The following is an 18,370-nucleotide window of genomic DNA, read 5'->3' as shown; positions in this document are numbered from 1 at the left end:
GGAATTTGTATGGGTATCTCGATGGGCAGCATCCCTCCCAGTTGAGATATTTTCCATTCCCAAAGCCTTGAACACGAAATCTTGGTTAATGAGCAAGAGGCTCTTGCCCACTCATACAACCTAAATTAGTATGTTCGGTAATTGATGATCAGTTGTTAAAGTTATTAATTAATTGGATTGACTAATCGAATTTAGGTGGTTTGACTAATTGTTTTATTTATGTGTATAAACGTGTTTGGTAAAACGATGTTAACTAATACTCCGTAGTTATTTTACGGAGTAAAATGACCAACAAGAAAATTGAACAAACTTGGTAAAGAGTGTTAAATATGATTTATTATTATTATTATTATTGTTGTTGTTGTTGTTGTTGTTGTTGTTGTTGTTGTTGTTGTTGTTGTTGTTATTATTATTATTTTAAAAAAATATTGGAGGCAAATATTAAACAAATTTTGAAACACTAAAGCTGAGATACTATCTGGGCTCCCACTACTTTAGCAATAGCGAAATTGACCCTAGTGAAGATATGCACAGCACCTCGTGCCCCAATATCTTGAGCCGTAGATAACTTTTGTGTCCGTCTAACTCACACAATAGCGTTGGTCTCTAATATTATTATTATTAAGCACGATATTAATTTAATAAACTTAGGATAAAAGATTCATTTTTCTTTAAAGTATTACAAATGTCTTCCACCAAAAAGCTCATATTATTAGCTTTTTGTAACTAGTTTTTGGACACAATTTTCTTCCAATCCTTTATCACCTAACACACTCGTTAGGTTTGATCTTGTCAATGGCTCATAGCTCTCTTTTGCACCAATCCTCTACTTTGGCCTCAAATCACTTTTCACTAAACTAGTTTTTAATTGTTGTAGAGATAGTCACAAAGGGCAAATTGACAAGTGATGTAAACGAGATTTGATCTCATAGTGGGTACCACCCCCTCAACTAGCTAGTTGACATCCCATGTCTCTCTTCACTAAACCTTTGACTTTAAAGCTCCAATTAAAAATCTTAGGTTCCACAAAGGTAATGAAACAAACAAAATTAGACAAGAGTATTATTTGTAAGCCTGCTAAGGTAGTCGTCATACACGATACTTAATAAGCTCACAATAATAGATTCAAAAGGTAAAAACATACTTCATAACGTTTTAGTTCAAATTTTTCAAAACACAAAAATTGGAATTTGGAGGTGTGGATTATGTAGAAGTCCGACTGCATACAATGAGAGAACAATGATATTATAATAATCCAAAAAGAATTATGAGATTTAATGATGGGTAGTTTAAAGAAATTGTCACTCATAAATTAGTTTGTTATATACGTTATTTTGTCATTCATAGATTGTCAATTTGAACGGTTTGTTTATTAAATAAAATACAAAACTTTTTACCATAAGAATATTGTCCTTACACTCAACTTTAATATTTTTAAATGTTAAAAGCGCAAAGCTTGTATATAAGCCCGCCTTAGTTAATAAAATAAGTCGTTCATGATTGACCATGATCAAATAATCCCCTAAATAAACCGAGGTTGAATAAATTTTTGAGGTCAAATAAAAATTCAAAATTGAGTTTATTAAACATAAACATGATAATAATCGAATCGAAAATTATATTATTTTCTATAGCATGAAGATTATTCTGTATACAAAGTAAGTGTCAAAAGGTGACTATCGGACTTTCCTTTTGACTTCAAATTCAACCTCATCAAAACCCCAAACCCAAAACCCTCACTTGCTTATCATCATCATCAATCAACCCAAACATTGAATGACATACTTCATCCTTTTCAATTCAAAACCCTAAAAATCTCCAAAAAAATGCTCCAAATTTGCAAAATCTACAGACAACCATCAATTATATCACCCTTATTTCTCTCTCCTCACCCACCATTTTATCATCCAATTAAACTCATTTCTTGTAGGCCTCTTCATCACAGGTACACCATCACTATTAAAGCTTTTGCAACTGCAACTGCAACTTCTGAAGCTCTTAACAATGGCGGTGACGACACCTTCTTCGCTAACGATGCCATTTCATGGGCTTCTCTTCGTGTATCTGAGAAGCTCTCTCGTTCTCTAAATAATGCTGGATTTTCTAAACCCTCTTTGATTCAGGTCTCTCTGCTTTTCTCTGTTTTATGCTTTGAGTAGTTTTTGATTAGTGGATAGTTTGTAAATTAATAATTATTTTTGTTTTGGATGTGGGTTTTATGAATTTATGAGAATTGGTGAGGGGGCAATTGTTAGTTTGTTACCCTGATGTGGGAATATATGCTACTCGGATTCCTCCATTTTATCTAAAGTACATGTGTTGAATTCTCGACACTTCTGTAGATGGGTATTGAGACTATGGACATTTCATTTTAAACTAACATGAAATTTTTCATGAAATAGCCTGGCCTGACCACTGGGAATAACCACATTTTCTTGCTTCTCTCATGTCAATGTGTTTGAATTCAGCTACATATATTGTAATTTCAATTGGTTTAAGGTGGATTTGAAGAACTGAAATTTTTAAAATTTGTTTATCTGACTTCTGATGATAAAAATGTATAGTAATTTCTTATGTTAGCCTCTTTGATTGATGCATATTCGAGTTACAGATGAAGGTGAAAGCCAGCCTGGGCTGTTTTTCAAGACGGAATTCTCAATCAACTTTGTAGTAGGAATAGGATCACAAAGAAATGCTCAAATGCCCACTTAGTTAAGAAATGAATAATGAAGGTTGAAAACCACTTGTTTGAAATCGAGAGATAGGACGAAGATCCCAACTCTAAAAATCAGAGCTCCCAACTCTAAAAAGCCTGGGCTGTTTTTCTAGACGGAATTCTCAATCAACTTTGTAGTAGGACTAGGATCACAACGAAATGCCCATTTAGTTCAGAAATGAATAATGAAGGTTGAAACCACTTGTTTGAATTCGAAAGATAGGACGAAGATCCAGGCTTTTTAGAGTCGGGAGCTCCTATATAGATCTTAGTTCTTGCAAACTTTCTCGAGTAATAGATTATGTGGTTTTTGAATGCAAGAAAGATGGTGAATAACTCAATGATGTATATTCTCTGCATTTTTCTTTCTTCGATGTTTATGTTATCTGGCTTGAAGAAGTCTATGCTAGTGTTAAGAAGCTTTTCTATGGGAAGATAGCTACTGAACAACGATCCTTTCCTTCTCCTGGTTACTTTAATATGGTCTTCCTTCTTTAATCCCTCTTGAAAGAATAACCTATTTCAAATCAATTCTAGCAATTCCATCTGGTAGTGCTTCCTAAAGACATCATGTTTAAATGTAGACTTGTATGAATCGGGACAAGTCTAAAACTTGTCACCTCTGCTTACACATTTATGCAATAGATGAAGCAGGATCATGTGACTCTTTGTAGTAAGCTTTGTTTGATTCCTAGGGCACAACTTAGTTAGAGGCTACAAGATTCTGCAGAAACCAATTGGAGACATCCATATATCATAATTATAATCCTTTTGTTATGTTACAATTTTCCTTTCTCTTATTCCTTGGTTGTTAGCTTGACAGGGCATGGGTTGGAATGTGATGGTCAGAATAATAATCTCAATAATAGTTACATTCTCCTTTTGTTAAGCCTAATAGATTTTCTTAAAGAACTGTACATGTTTAAATTTCATTAGGCAATCAGGTCATGCACTTAGAGAGGTCTGTTTATGCTATTAGCTTAGCAGCTCTGTGCCTCTGCCCTTAAATGAAGGATTTTGCTTGCTCTTCTTCCACATGAAACTATTTTAGACTTCCTCTCAAATTCACAATTCAAGCTTTAATAATGCCGAGGGTGCTGTTCTAGGATACACAACCTGACTTTAAGTAGTGTTTGTTTGACTTCAAACTTTGTCTCCTTTATTACTTATCAATTTTAAATCGACTAGGTTTCTTTAATTGAAAGGGTACCGGAAGGCAACTTCATTAAGTCAGGGTTGATTTAGTTGTTGCATACTTGCGTTAGTTTATTGTTCAGTAGTCATTATTGTATTTATGTTGTGTTTCCATTCTTGCTAAGCTCTTGTCTTCAACCTAAACCTCGAGGCTGTGCAAATTACATACTTTATTTGGTCACCGTAATATCGCAGCATTGAGAAAATGTAGGATTCATTCAACTTTATTTTCCTCACTGATGGACTAAATAGGACATCTCTCTGGCTATCTTCTATTTGTTTTGATTCAGCAACCTAGTCCAACTAAAGGTTTCGCAACAACAACCGCTCCAATTATTGGGTGAAATAGTGTAAGTTTATTATCTATATGTCATTAGACGGAGCCTTGTGATTGTGTGGAATGATATTGTTTTCTCTTTGCACTAAAATATACAAAACAAACTAAGAACCTTTCGGTTAAAACAATGTTAATTCTTTAATTAGCATGCTGGAGTAGATGAAATATTGAAATATAGAACTTTGGATTTAGTTTGACAGTTGGCACATTCATTTTGAATGATAAACTCTGTCTGCGCCTTTCTCCTGCAGTATGTATTTGGTATGGTGTAGACATACTTCCTCCCACTGACAGGTATATATTATAAGATCATCCTTAAGTAAGATTGAAATTATTTCCAGGGTAGAGACCTCATTTTAATTTAAGAGAAATAGAAAGTATAAATGAAATAGAAAGTGCCCCCTTTTTTTTTTCTCAATTCTAAATAGAATATTAACTACTCCTATCATTAACAAAACATCCTGTTCCAAGAATTATCTGCAGTAGTTGTCAAACCAGGTTGAATACTTCATGACGTATTCTATGTTAACGGGACTTTATCTTGTTCAGGCCGCTTGTATACCATCCATACTATCAGGAAAGGACACAGTTGTTGCTGCAGAGACTGGAAGTGGTAAAACACATGGCTATCTTGTCCCACTGGCTGAGAAGCTTCTTCATGCACGCAATGACCCAGGGATTGAAGCTCCTGTTCTTGGAAAAAATCACCTCTCTCAGCTTTCTCTGGTACTCTGCCCTAATGTAATGCTGTGTGAGCAAGTGGTTCGCATGGCTAACCTTCTCTGTGGTGACGATGGTGAACCCCTCCTTAGAGCAGCTGCAGTATGTGGGAAGCAGGTGATACTCTAGTATAGTTGTATGTGGTGTTCTTTAGTATTCTTTGGTATCTGATGCATTTCAGAATTCATACTTCCATTCTTTTAGCTGCATCATTTCTCTATCCATGGTTAAAGTTTGTGAACTTTGACCGTATATTTTGGTCAATATCAACTTTGATAATTCATTCAGTCATAAATTAAAGATATAATGGTCACAGTTTGTGTTGGAGGACTCTTTTACAAAAAAAATTGTACAACTTAACAGAAAACACAGGAAGTGTCTTACAAGAAACTATATTTAAGTGAAATGTGTATTTGTTTTCTTTTTGAGAAAAATGGTTATTAGTTTTCTTGTTGAGCTGTGAGGTTTCCTGGTTTATGGAAAGATTATTATGTTTACGGTTCTCACACGTGAAATTCTCTCTTGCAGGGATGGCCTCATAAGAAACCCGACATTATTGTCTCAACACCCGTTGCTCTTTTGAATTATCTTTATGACGTTGATCGAGAAAGAAACCGTCAATTTAACTTTTTGCGTGGGGTGAAACATGTGGTAAGTTATTCAGCTGCATAACTTTATTTTAACTAATGCCTAGTAGAAGTATTATACATTTCATGCTTACTTTTGGTGCACAATAATGGCAGGTATTTGATGAAGCTGATCTGTTACTTTGTGGCAGCTTCCAGAATCAAGTTATCCGTCTCATAAATATGCTTCGTTTTGATGAGAAGTTATTGTCACGATCAAAGACTAGTCCATCTAAGGAAACAAAAGAATTGAATCCTGACATCCAATTGTCATTTGATTGTGAAGATGAAGATGATCAGCTCGGCGATATTTCTGTGGAAGAAGAAGATGATCTGCTCAGCGATATTTCTGTTGAAGAAGAAGAAGAAATTGTTGTCGATAGTGCAATGTTGGCAGAAGAGGTATCCGGCTCTGGTGTGAGAAGGGGTTGGCGAAGAAGTCGTGAAATTTACGAACGTAGTAAGCAGTATATCTTTGTTGCTGCAACTCTTCCAGTAAATGGTAAGCAAACAGCTGGTGGAGTCTTAAAAAGGCTGTTTCCAGGTGCTAGCTGGGTTAGTGGAAATTATCTGCATTGCCACAACCCTAGGTAACACATATTCTTTTGATTCTGTCATCTGTTTCCATTTCTTTTATCTGGTTATTTTTTTCCCTGCTAGTTATTTCTGCTTCTTCCTATATGACTGTTTCAATATGTTTTGTGGTTAATGTTAAAATGTGTCTGTTTGTCAAGAAGATCCATCAGTGCATAGTGTAGACTATACAGGGCTGTTTGACTGTCAGTGTTTTTCAGGGTTTGGCAGTTCTACTTAAAAATGAATCGGTTTGTTTTGTTTGTTCCCTAGTGGCACACACTGAATAGCATGTATATGCATGATTTGGTAAGTTGTTGGAGAAAATGATTTTAGTCTATTATACCTGTGCATTATGCTTACACAAGATACTATGCATTCACCAATTTGTTATTCTGCTTCTTCTTCATCCTTTTTCCTTTACTTATACGTGTATTCGTTGTTCAAAGTAATGTTTTCCTGGTTGTTGGGTCACAGACTACCTCCTACTTTCTTCAAGAATTCTTTGCTTTAATGAACTGTCAGAGGCTTCACTTAACTAGCAACATTTGTGGGAGGGGTGCTCTGTGAATAGTTTACTGAGTTACTAAGATGTGGATCATCTGGTTGCTTTTTGGTGCTTCAGGTTAGAACAGAGGTGGGTAGAGGTGTCTATCGATACTCAAGTCGATACACTTGTAAATGCAGTGAATCAAGGTGTCAAGTCCAATTCGTATGGTTCTGATGCTGCTGTAAATAGGACAATGGTGTTTGCAAATACTGTTGATGCAGTGGAGTCAGTAGCTAAAATACTGCAGTCTTCTGGGATCCAATGTTTCTGCTACCATAGGAACAGCTCTCTTGAAGAATCTACAAAGAACTTAGTTGACTTCAGAGAAAGGGGTGGCGTGCTAGTGTGCACTGATGCTGCGGCTCGTGGTCTTGACATTCCCAATGTATCACACGTTATTCAGGTACTTTCCTCAAAAAAGATCTCTAATTGCAATAAAATATCTTTGGGCATTTGAGTCTTAAAATAAATGGTAATTCTATCACTCTCTTTTGTAAGGGAAAATTTGAGATCGCTGTCCAACTTTTCTACATAGTATATAGTATACTCATGAAAATTATGAATTCATACGGCTATCATTTAGTTTTATCGATTATATTTCAATAAATCTGGACCCAACAAGAGAAGGAAAGTAGGAAACTGGCATCTTTGATGTGGAAAACAATTGTAAAATAAATATCACATTGAAGAACTTTGAAGTCCTCCCTGTTTTTCTTCTCCGAGAAAGTTCACACAAAACACATGCATGTAACGACTTTTTAATTTGTGTTTTACTTTGTGCGTAGTACAGCGTACTTTTATTCAGGTGGAGTATTTACCTGTCCATGTTGTTTAATTTACCTCGTTTCCCATTGATCTTCCTATTTACTTTAACATCTGAAACCAAGAAAATTTGAGAGATACTTGAAAGTGGTTCCTTTTCGTACTTTTTGCACAGGGAAGAAATTTGTCTTTACCACATGGGTATTATCAAATACTCAAATAGTATAAAGTGGACCAGTGTGCTGGAATAGTGAGGTTAAAGAGGGACCTTTTGTCCAAGATTGAAATAAGCACAAGTAGGAAGAACTTTGAAGAACATGAAGAAAATGCTAATCAAGATGACTAATCACCAATTACGGTCTTGCCAATTTTTGAGAGGAACGGCACTCTCCCAAATAACACTAACTGGCTACATTTCACAATACTCAACATGATTATTTCTCTCTCATATGCTCTACACAGGCCTTTCCCTTTAACAAACTGAATTTATTCTTCAAGCTACTAATAACTGAAATGTAATGTTCCTCCCTGAAGTGCCCCTCTCCACAAGTGACCTTCTCCATAATATTGATTCATAGCACATTGTAGCTAAGATTGAAATGTATCTGGAGGTTACCCATTTGAAGTTAATAGCCAATGGACCTGATAGACCTGATTACTGAAAACTGAGGTTGCTGGTGTAAAATTTTAGAATTTTGGCCTACATGTCAAATTTCTAAGTTGGTCATATTCTTACTTGCACGGAGGTAATATTTTTAGTCAACGCCTCAATTTTGATAGTTTTGTGATTTCATGGATTTTAACCATTTGTAAAAATGCTTCTACTATTACCACTTATTAGAAACCAATGCTCCAATAAGCATATTTTGAGTTGGTAATTTGGTATAGAAAATGAAATTCCCAATTTCCATTAGTTTAAATGAGAGGCACAGGTAAATCTTGAACCTTCGAGTATAAGGGTACGCAGCCACTTGATCCCCATCAAAGTGTGCACTAAACTAATGCATGCAAACATATATTGTGCCTTATAAGTAGATGGTTTAGTCTCCAATATGGCTAAACTAATAAACCGGACAAGCCTGCATCAAGTAGTCTTCGTTAAGTCTGTCAAAACTTGCTATTTACGTAGTAGACTTTATGTTCTATCCCATTGTATGAGGTGTGATCCTTAGAATATCAATAGAGAACGTCAAAAATCCTCTTCAAAATGTTTGACATGAGATCTTGTGTTCCATCCCATTGTACGAGGTATGATTTTTAGACTATGAAATGTATACTTCAGTGACAGAGAATGTCAAGCTCCTCTTTTAGGACCAATGTTAACACTCAAATCCACATACTATCCATTCGGTCCGTGTCCCTGCTATTCCTGCTGATTGCTTGCCACTCTATTCATTATTTTGAGCTTATCTAAGTGAATGTTATAGTGCTAAGTTCTGGTTGCTTGAATGCCAGAAAATCTGCACACATAAAAAACTCTGTAATTATCTGAAGTTGTTTATTCTGTTTGGCTATTTTTTCCGTCTCTCACTAAAATGGATCTTTTTGTTTGCTTTGTGTTTCCAGGCAGAATTCGCTTCTTGTGCTGTGGATTTTCTGCATAGAGTTGGTCGTACAGCCAGAGCAGGCCAGTTTGGTGTTGTGACAAGCTTATATAGTGAACAGAATCAAGACCTTGTTGATGCTGTCCGTGAAGCAGAAATGCTTGGAAAGCCAGTGGTATATCCCCACCTCTCTCTTAAAAAAACAAGGAAATAAAAAGAAACAGTAATCAAAGGAGGTTCCATATGCATAATTTATCTCTAATGGAGTCTGTTTTCATTAATTGCAGGAGACAGCATTTAGCAGGAAAAGAGGCTTCAGGAATAAGGTTAAGAAGAGAGGTGAGGATTTTCTTTCTTTTAGGTCTACGCGATTGCATTAACTAAACCAAAACTACCCTGTCATTGTCATTGTCATTGTCATTGTCATTGTCATTGTCATTGTCATGTATGCGCCCGGGTGTTAAGAGTCTCTCACTTTCTGAAAACCTTGTTTGTTAAAACTGGTGTCAATATCCATATTGGACAACACATTGAATGTCAATATTCATGTTGGAGTATTAATTGCCAAAATGAATTACTGAGCAATTTTTAGCCAAAGTAAAACAAATAGTTGAACTAGTTGCACCCTTAATCACTTGGCAACATCATTACCATTTATCAATTGGCATATTGTATGTATATTATACTCCATACTCGCCAGCATCGTATTCTATCAGTTAAAGCTATTTTTCCATTTTTCGACTTGAAACAGGTCGCAGCAGAGCTAGGAATGCATCCCCTGTTGCTGAGGTCCTGTAACATGATTCAAATTTTGAGGTAGTTTCGATCTGAATTATACCTGAGTTTTTAATGTATTCTATTCTTATAGTCTGTACATAAAATACTATTGTCGGATTTTCGATGGAAAAGAATCATGAGATTGAAATCCCTCTGTTTTTTCTCTTTTTGATAATGAAAGGTAACTTTTTTTTTTAACTTTAAGTCTAACCTAGTGAGCCCAACAATAAACCCTAGAGCATTAAACAACTTAGAAAACCTCTAGAGCAACAGAAGAACTCCAACAATGCAGAACTGATTGCACCATTGTCAGACACCAGTACAATTCTGTTATCATAAAATCCATTATTTAACTGTGATAAGTCCGGCTTTGTCCAGGAATGGGTATTCGTGCTCCCGTTGTGGAACATGATGGTCATCACCCATTACGGAACTGGAACTGGTACATCTCAAATGTTGAACAAAGTCGTTAATATGGTTGTCTGAGCTCCCACCATGGCTAACTGCTTTCTTAGACAACTCTCTCCATTTGGAAGCGTTCTCTCTTATCTCTTCACTCCTTTTCCCTTCCATTACTTCCTTCAAACATCTTCTCAAGTTTTCTCTCCTAACCACTCCTTTATCGTCTTCCTTAGCCCAGACTCCAACCCCCCAAACCTCCTCAATGAACTTCGCGTCAGGCAACTGATCACTCCATTGTGGGACCCCTACCATTGGCACCCCGAGGCTAAGCCCTTCGAGTGTCGAGTTCCACCCACAATGAGTCACGAAGCAAGCAGTTGCTTCGTGGGCTAAAACTTCCAGCTGGTTGCACCATGTAACGATCATTCCTCGTTCTGTCATCGACACTTCTTCTTGAAACCCTTTTGGGAGTTTACTAAATTGGGACTCCCTAACCACCCAAAGGAAGTAATAGTTGCTTTCTTTTAATGCACATGCTATTTCCTCAGTTTGTTCTCGAGTTAGTGAAACCATGCTACCAAAAGATATGTAAATTACTGATTTCCTTGGCTTATTTTTCAGCCATTCTTTGCACTTCTCGCTTAATGGTTTCCACAAACTTGCTCCATAACCAATGTCTCGGTCTATTCTCCCGTCTAAGTAAGAGGACGGAACCATCGGTCCGATTAATTTTGCCGGCCATTTCTCCGTTATACCTTCGATAACCTACAAGCATGATTAACCCATCAATTAGTTATAATTAAACTAGCTACTGATTATCATTCTTGTTATGTACGTAGTACTACTATGTTATACGGAGTACTTCATAGATTGTACTCCTATTAAGTATGTCAAAACTCTTGTGTTTAGAAATTATAAATGAGGAAACGAGAAAGTCGTGTGTAAGTTGACGTGTAATAAATGATTTTTTCTTCAATTCAACCTGCTTCATTCATTTTTTTTCCACGTGATAGTTGTGAGTTGTGTGCTTTGTTAGGGATAAAAGACTTCAAGAAATGATCGAGAAAAATTCATTTTTTGGGCATTTTTTTTCTTAATACTTCGTATTCGTAGGTTGGTTACACCTATTATGTATGTTAGACCGATTTAGACGTTTTTAGCTAGATGATAAATGATAGTAAATGGTACTCCCTCCGTCCCGGAATACTCGCAACGGTTTGACTGGACACGCTTGCCAATGCACAACTTTGACCATCAATATCTTCAATTATATATCATAAAAACTTATAAAATATTAATATTTTGAAAATATATATTAAGATATCAATAATATATTATATGCTAACACTTATTTTCATATACTATGAATAAAATAAGGTCAAAGTGAATTATGTGAATAGTGCAAAAAGTCAAATCGTTACGAGTATTCCGGGACGGAGGGAGTAATGGACTAATGGGTATAAAAACATAGAATACGAAAAGAAGAGGAGTGAAGTGTGTAAAAAATACGTACCTCTAACTCCAAATCTTCAAAAGAGTTGCAAAACATCCAATCAGCTAAATCCAAATTAGAAAACTGGCTCAACTTCATAGCCAAGTAAGCCGGGTAACTTTCAGGTTTCCTGAGAAAAGTAGGCAAATCATCGCCTTTAAATAAGGGCATTTTAGGCAAAGCACATTGCACCGCGTCCGGCTTAAAAGGCAACTCAATCAAGCCACGGCTCACACAACAGAAAATGGAGCAAACCGCAGCCGAGTTAGTAAAAAACGCGGCGCCAAATAAGCCATAATCCTTAGCCACGTCCAAGGCCCACGGTAAAAACGCGTCGTATACCACACAAGTCACCGGAAACGCAGTGTTTAGATGGTTTTCAATGAGGCGGGCAAGGGAGTTAGAACCATTTAATTTAAACGAGTTAAGGAAGAAGTCCTCGGACCCGGCTTCAGGGTAGACTCCATCGTCGAACCCGTCCGATAACGGCTCGACGGCGACGTTTTGGAGGGAATAGATAGAGGAGATTGTGTGTTTGGTAGTGGCGAATGTGGCTTTGATTCCCTTGGAGGCTAAACGTTTAGCAAATTGAAGAAGTGGGTTTATATGGCCTTGGCTTGGGTATGGGATTACAACAACATGTGGCTTTGTTGAATTCATTTTCTTTGTTTTCATTTTATGTGAATTTTTTTTTACTTTATTTATTTATTTGGGAGTTGGTATGGAAATGTTGTTATTTGCTAACGTTATTTATAGTCGATCTCTAGGAGGGAGATTAGGAGAAAAACATTATTATATATGTGTTGGTTTTGTATTTGTTATCACAGAAAGTATGACGTATTGACGTGTGACATGATGTGAACCACGTTTTAGGTTGATTTTGGCCATTTGCTCCGTGGCCTGCATGCCATACCCGAAAATTAGGTTTATACACGTATATGCTGAGGTTACTTCCATGAAGTCATTATTATAACGTCATATTTGCTTTGTCATTTCTTTAATACTTGTATTAGTAGGGAAATGCAAATCCAGGTAACCCCGTTAAGATTTTATTCGTTCTCTAACAATGTCTTAGCTACGTCCACAGACAGATGAGAGAAAAACTTTATTAATATTGAGAAGTAATATTACATGATACAACTAGGTTATAATCTAGAGAGTTTATATAATATTCTCTAGACTGATGCGGAAAAGCCATAAGTTAGGATCAAAACAGATAACCCTAGCGAGATTTCCTTTAGGGCGTTATAATAAAAGGCTTGATCAATTTAAGGCATATTGAATAGGACGATTTTTCGTTAATAATCCAACGTTTGGATTATTATTTAATAATCCAACCTTTGCCAACCCATTAACTTTTATTGCACCTTACCGGTCACCAACCCAATATAATAGGTAACATGTACACGTGTCATTCAACTATTAATTTATTTTTATTTTAAAAATATTTTTCTTTTTCTTTTTCTTTTTCCTTTTGTATTCATTCTGGGTTTTTTTTAGTTTCCTTCTTTCCCCGTTAAAACTCCAACACCACCGCCATTGATGACAACAACTCCATCACCACCGCCGTCCCTTTCTTTCTCCTCCCCCTTCAACACACCCCACAACACCTAGCTCCACTAAGACCATCTTCAGTCACCACCTACACCAAGAACACCACAAGTCCCAATTTTTTTGTTTAGATGTAAAACCTTTGATTTCATAAAAGCTAAATTGTGATTTAGTTTAATTTGTTTGATATTAAACACCAGAGTTACTGTAATTCATGCCAAAATTTCAAAATAGTTGTCTGAATAATTTCCAAATTTACTCAAAAAAGTCTGAAATTTCTGATTTGGATACGACATTCCAACGAATAAGGGTGGCACAAGTGTAGTGCGGCTAGGCTTGGTGATAACGGCGAGTTTGATAGGTATGAATGTGATGCCCGTGGTAGTTTGGGTGTGAGGAGTTGCAGTTTTCTCTCTCCGCCTTCTCCTACTTGTTGCAGTGGGCAGTGACAAACACGACGTTCTTGGTTGGTTTTGATGGGAGATTGGTTGGAGTTGGAGTTTGGGTGTCCATGAATGGAATTAATTAGGGTGGTGGTTGCATATGAAGATGAAGACGGTGGAGAGAGGTCAGGTTTCAAGAGTGGGTTGGTGTTTCAGGGAGGCAAGCATAGGATGTCTTGGCTGGGGCGATTTTCTAGTGGGCTGACATTATGGTAGTAGCACGGAGGGGAGAAGAGGAGATATCAGAAAGGGGCTATGGAGGTAGAGGAGTGAGGAGGAAGGAGGTAAGGGGAAAAAAAACTTAAAGAAAGTTTACCTTCTTTTCCGAATTTCGGTCATTTGGGTCTAATAAAAGTTAACGGGATATAAAAGGTTGGTTTATTAGATAATAATTCATAGGTTGAATTATTATTGAAAAATCGTCAAAATGTTGGATTATTTAAAGTAATTTTTCCTATCGAATAACTATCACTTTTTGTTTGCACTTTCGGGGCAAGGTTATGAAGGGGAAAAGTAGGCAACGGTTCTTCCCTAAAAGCCCAATGACTCTTTTAAAAAGAAAGGCACAACAAGATCAAAATTAGTATTTCCTACTCCATCTGTATCTTGATAGAGTTTGCTGGCGGATGGTGAGTTGATTTGACTTGACTTGACAATAGGAACAGGCTTGTTTCTGACTTTTTATGGGCCTGGGGCGAAACATAAAAACAGAGCCCCTTACGGATGTTATATTTCCTTCTTTTTACAACTTAAATACATTTTTCAGGTTTAAAAAGAGATAAAACCCAAATATTTATGAATAAAAACAAAATTATCCAAATTTGTTTCCCCATAGCAAAAAAAATACACTTAATATCAAGAATTAATTATTTTAGCGATTTAAAGAGACAAAGAAAACCACCTGATGAGAAGAAAAAAACATTCCGCTTATCAACAACAAAAACAAAAGGTTATAATTCAATTAAGAGCAATACATCATACTACTAATGAACCGTTAAGAAGAAAGATTTAAAAAATGAACAAAAAAAAACTTGATATTACACGGCCAAGATTCGAACACGGACAAATTGGGCTTTGTCACTTCGCTTAAAGCAACAACATATAATGAAGTTTATGTGCAGATTTTTGTATGTAAAACAATTAACAGTCTTGAGTTGAGGATTCGGGGCCCTTTCCTTGCAGGGGCCCAGGCGGTTGCCCCTCAAATAACCCCTCAGGGCCGACCCTGAATAGGAAGAAGCATAAATGATACATTTCATCGATGCTTTATTTTCTACTGATTATAAAGAAAATCCACATCATCTATAGTCTAATTAATCAATAGAAGACCTATTATAAGCTAATTAAGCTAATTTGGTTTATTTTCTATTAACATGCTGACTTTTAATTAAGAAAAAAGAAGATTATGGTAGTAAAATAGTGAGAAGGGAAATGAGGTTGGAGTAAAAAATAAGTAAATTTTAGGTGAAATTATTATTATTTTTTTTTTTTTTTTGACAAGTTAGGTGAAATTATTTAGCTTCCGTACTACGCACTATTTCTTTAATTTTTTGGAGCATTTAGTTTATTTTAAAGTGGACATTAATCAAGAATTATTACTCCGTAGTTGAGATTATTGATTTTTTTAATTCAAACAATTAGAAAAAGGAGCTGCAATATAGATGCAATAAAAAATAAATAAAAAAACGAGCACCTCCATTTATCATTAATATATTAAACTATTATTATTTTCAAGAAGAACTTATTAGTGGTTATATAACACATGTTGTTGTGAATAAACAGGAGAGATAAGAGAGAGAATAGGGTTGTGTGCATTATTCCATATAATACTGGGTATATATAGGATACAATAGTTAGGGTTTGATTGAACCCTAGAATATTCCGGAAATATTAATGGGGGGTAATGGGCATCCATATTATATTTCATAACACTCCCCCTTGGATGTCCATTATACAAAAATAAATTTTCTCTCTTAAAATAAAATATTTCCTAATGCGCGAACAATGCTGCCTCATTAAAAACCTTACCAGGAAAACCCAGTGGAAAAAAACCATGGTTAAGGGAAAAAGAGTGCAGCGCGCATCTACTCCCCCTCATGATTACATTACTTGAGATCTTTGATACGACGCAATCCAATCTGGCAAACTAATTTCTTGAAAGTAGCAGTTGGAAGCGCCTTGGTAAATAGGTCTGCCAAATTTTCACTTGAACGAATCTGCAGAACCTGTACATCACCATTCTTCTGCAGATCATGGGTGAAGAAGAATTTTGGTAAAATGTGCTTTGTTCTATCACCTTTGATGTATCCATCCTTGAGTTGTGCAATGCATGCTGCATTATCTTCATACATAACTGTTTGAGCTTCTTTCCCTGTGGATATGCCACAATCTTCTCGTATATGTTGAATTACAGACCTTAACCATACACATTCACGACTAGCTTCGTGGATAGCTAAAATTTCTGCATGGTTAGAAGAAGTAGCTGCAATAGTTTGCTTCATGGAACGCCAAGAAATGGCAGTACCACCACATGTAAAAACATATCCTGTATTTTCAAACGTTCACTTGTATGCACTAGGTGAGTATTTATATCACCAGACTTTTGACAATAATACCTGAAATAAATATATTTTCTTGTACATAATATTACAAAATGTATCCTTAAATATTGGACATATATATAAACCTTCTTCTGGAGGTTATAAGTAGTAGTAATCATCAATGTTGATCAAAATTTCTCTAGTCATACTTTCATGATAATACATGATAAATAATAATATCACTGTCCAACTAATGGTATAATGTAATTTATGGTTCTTCTGGACCATAAAATAAACTCAATGTAAGGACATTACATACTCTTATCTTAAAATTTTGAATCAACTCATATTTGTACAAGAATTCTTCCGTAAATAAACTAATATGTATATTTCATAATTCTCAAGTACTCAAACTACTGGTTGAGACGACAGTTCAAAAACACTCTTCAAGAGTTTAGATAATATTTGATCAATGTTATGACATTCATATGTAAAACTTAACGGGCTAGATGTGTAAGAACATCAAGTATAAGTTCTTCAGGAACTCTTCTTATTGCATGATTCATAACATGCTATTAAATCAATATTATATATATACTTCTTTCGCAACTATTCGCCCATTGGAGTAAGAAACTCCTCTTATAATATTCATAAAGTTGCAAATCCGTCTTACCATTCTTTGGATGCATATTCATATATGACATCATAATAATTTTGAAACATATATAACTTGATAAATGAAAATCAATCATGATAAAACACAAAACAAACTAAATGTATGATGAATGATGCATTTACATATTAACTACGCATGAATATGAATGTAAGACTCAAAATGCAAAACACTGTACAGTGTGGATATTCGAATCCATATCTTGTTGGACTTCAGGTCCATGAGCTCATTTAATCATTATAGGTATGATTACGTCGAAATAGACATAGATTTACGATCCCATGTTCAAAATCCATTATTTCTCGCATATGCATTATATTCGGTTCCATCATCTACTGGTATCATCAAAATTCTTCAACATATACTTCGCATGCTATTCATCAATGATATCTGAATACTTATTCAATAGGTAACATTCATCTTTTCTCATGGGCCATCTATTATAGTTCAGATATCTATACCACTTCAAGGGTATTTCATACACTATATATTAGTGTTTTCTTTCTTTTAAATAACATCATCAACTGCATTATCTTGCCATCATTTTCATATAATCACTATGTTGGAACCATATATATAATCTACACTTCAGGTGTAGAGATTTAAATAAATATTGGCAAGATATATATTTCTCAACACTTACTATATGTAACATCGAGCACTATGACTATCATACACCTTTATGCCTTTGAACATGTAACAATTTAACACAATCAAGTCATAGATATTTATGTCCAAACATACTTCGAGGACATAAAGCTGGCATATACACTTACTCATATGGGGATTAATTTATTATCTTTCAATTTTGCCAACTTATTCTTGCTCGTCTCCCCCTAAGTTGGGAAAATATTTTCAATATGTTATGGGGCATAAAAAATTTCACCAATTAAATAATACACTTTTCAACGTGTATTTTGATAAATATTACATACTTTTGTTCTCTTCTGGAGATCAACATTGATTATGGTGAGTAGATATAATATGCAGTTGTTTTTTCTTCATATTTTCTCTTTTCGTACTGACGTATATGATTGCCCCGATCAAGAGATTTATGATGTTTATTTATGATACTTAAATCAATCACAAAATACTTGTAAACTTATTGGTGATCTTCAAGTCACCTACTACCATTCTGGTGAACTTCAGGCCACTTACTATCACGGTAAACTTCAAATCACCTATCATTATACAATTTTTTTTAAATCATTAATATCTCTTGTATTTATTTTCTCAATCGATTCATTATATTTCGATTCAAATACAACTCAACCTCATCATTTTGTCATGCCTTTGAATATATACAACATATGAGGGAGTGTCGGCACATAAAATTTTATTTAGTAAGAATTTTCAAATTCTCATAACGGGTGTTCTTAAACCCGGATGGCCTAGATTATCACATCATGCCTATATAATATCATATAAAATATTTCATTCGATAACTGCTGGTTATCTTCTCAAAGTGAT

The 18,370-nt window shown here is 35.3% G+C and overlaps 2 protein-coding genes across 2 annotated transcripts; one reads left to right on the top strand and one right to left on the bottom strand.

Annotated features, from left to right (window-relative positions):
- The first annotated feature begins 1,686 nt into the window (after positions 1-1,686).
- LOC110782883 (DEAD-box ATP-dependent RNA helicase 22) lies at positions 1,687-9,997 on the top strand. Its single transcript, XM_021987127.2, has 8 exons — positions 1,687-2,123; positions 4,797-5,084; positions 5,496-5,618; positions 5,711-6,183; positions 6,792-7,119; positions 9,045-9,197; positions 9,310-9,361; positions 9,774-9,997. Exons 1-8 carry the CDS (start codon positions 1,827-1,829, stop codon positions 9,818-9,820), a joined length of 1,761 nt encoding a protein of 586 aa, XP_021842819.1. The 5' UTR covers positions 1,687-1,826; the 3' UTR covers positions 9,821-9,997.
- A 115-nt stretch (positions 9,998-10,112) lies between these two features.
- Positions 10,113-12,422, bottom strand: LOC110782884 (UDP-glycosyltransferase 74B1). The gene is made up of 2 exons (XM_021987128.2): positions 11,715-12,422; positions 10,113-10,966 (listed from the first exon to the last, which is right to left on the bottom strand). The coding sequence occupies exons 1-2, from the start codon at positions 12,366-12,368 to the stop codon at positions 10,145-10,147; spliced, it is 1,476 nt and encodes a 491-aa protein (XP_021842820.2). The 5' UTR covers positions 12,369-12,422; the 3' UTR covers positions 10,113-10,144.
- Between the last annotated feature and the right edge of the window lie 5,948 nt (positions 12,423-18,370).

This window comes from Spinacia oleracea, chromosome 1 (assembly GCF_020520425.1).
Source record: "Spinacia oleracea cultivar Varoflay chromosome 1, BTI_SOV_V1, whole genome shotgun sequence".
Classification (NCBI taxonomy): Eukaryota; Viridiplantae; Streptophyta; class Magnoliopsida; order Caryophyllales; family Amaranthaceae; genus Spinacia; species Spinacia oleracea.
The sequence above is the reverse complement of the archived record's forward strand: the minus strand, read 5'-3'. Positions and strand labels throughout refer to the sequence as shown.

Coding starts and splice junctions, on each gene's coding strand:
- LOC110782884 (XM_021987128.2), bottom strand. CDS start 12,368: ATGAAAACAAAGAAAATGAATTCAACAAAGCCACATGTTGTTGTAATC. Junction 10,967..11,714: donor TTGAAGATTTGGAGTTAGAG/GTACGTATTTTT, acceptor TCATGCTTGTAG/GTTATCGAAGGTATAACGGA.
- LOC110782883 (XM_021987127.2), top strand. CDS start 1,827: ATGCTCCAAATTTGCAAAATCTACAGACAACCATCAATTATATCACCC. Junction 5,619..5,710: donor TGCGTGGGGTGAAACATGTG/GTAAGTTATTCA, acceptor CAATAATGGCAG/GTATTTGATGAAGCTGATCT. Junction 6,184..6,791: donor CTGCATTGCCACAACCCTAG/GTAACACATATT, acceptor TTGGTGCTTCAG/GTTAGAACAGAGGTGGGTAG.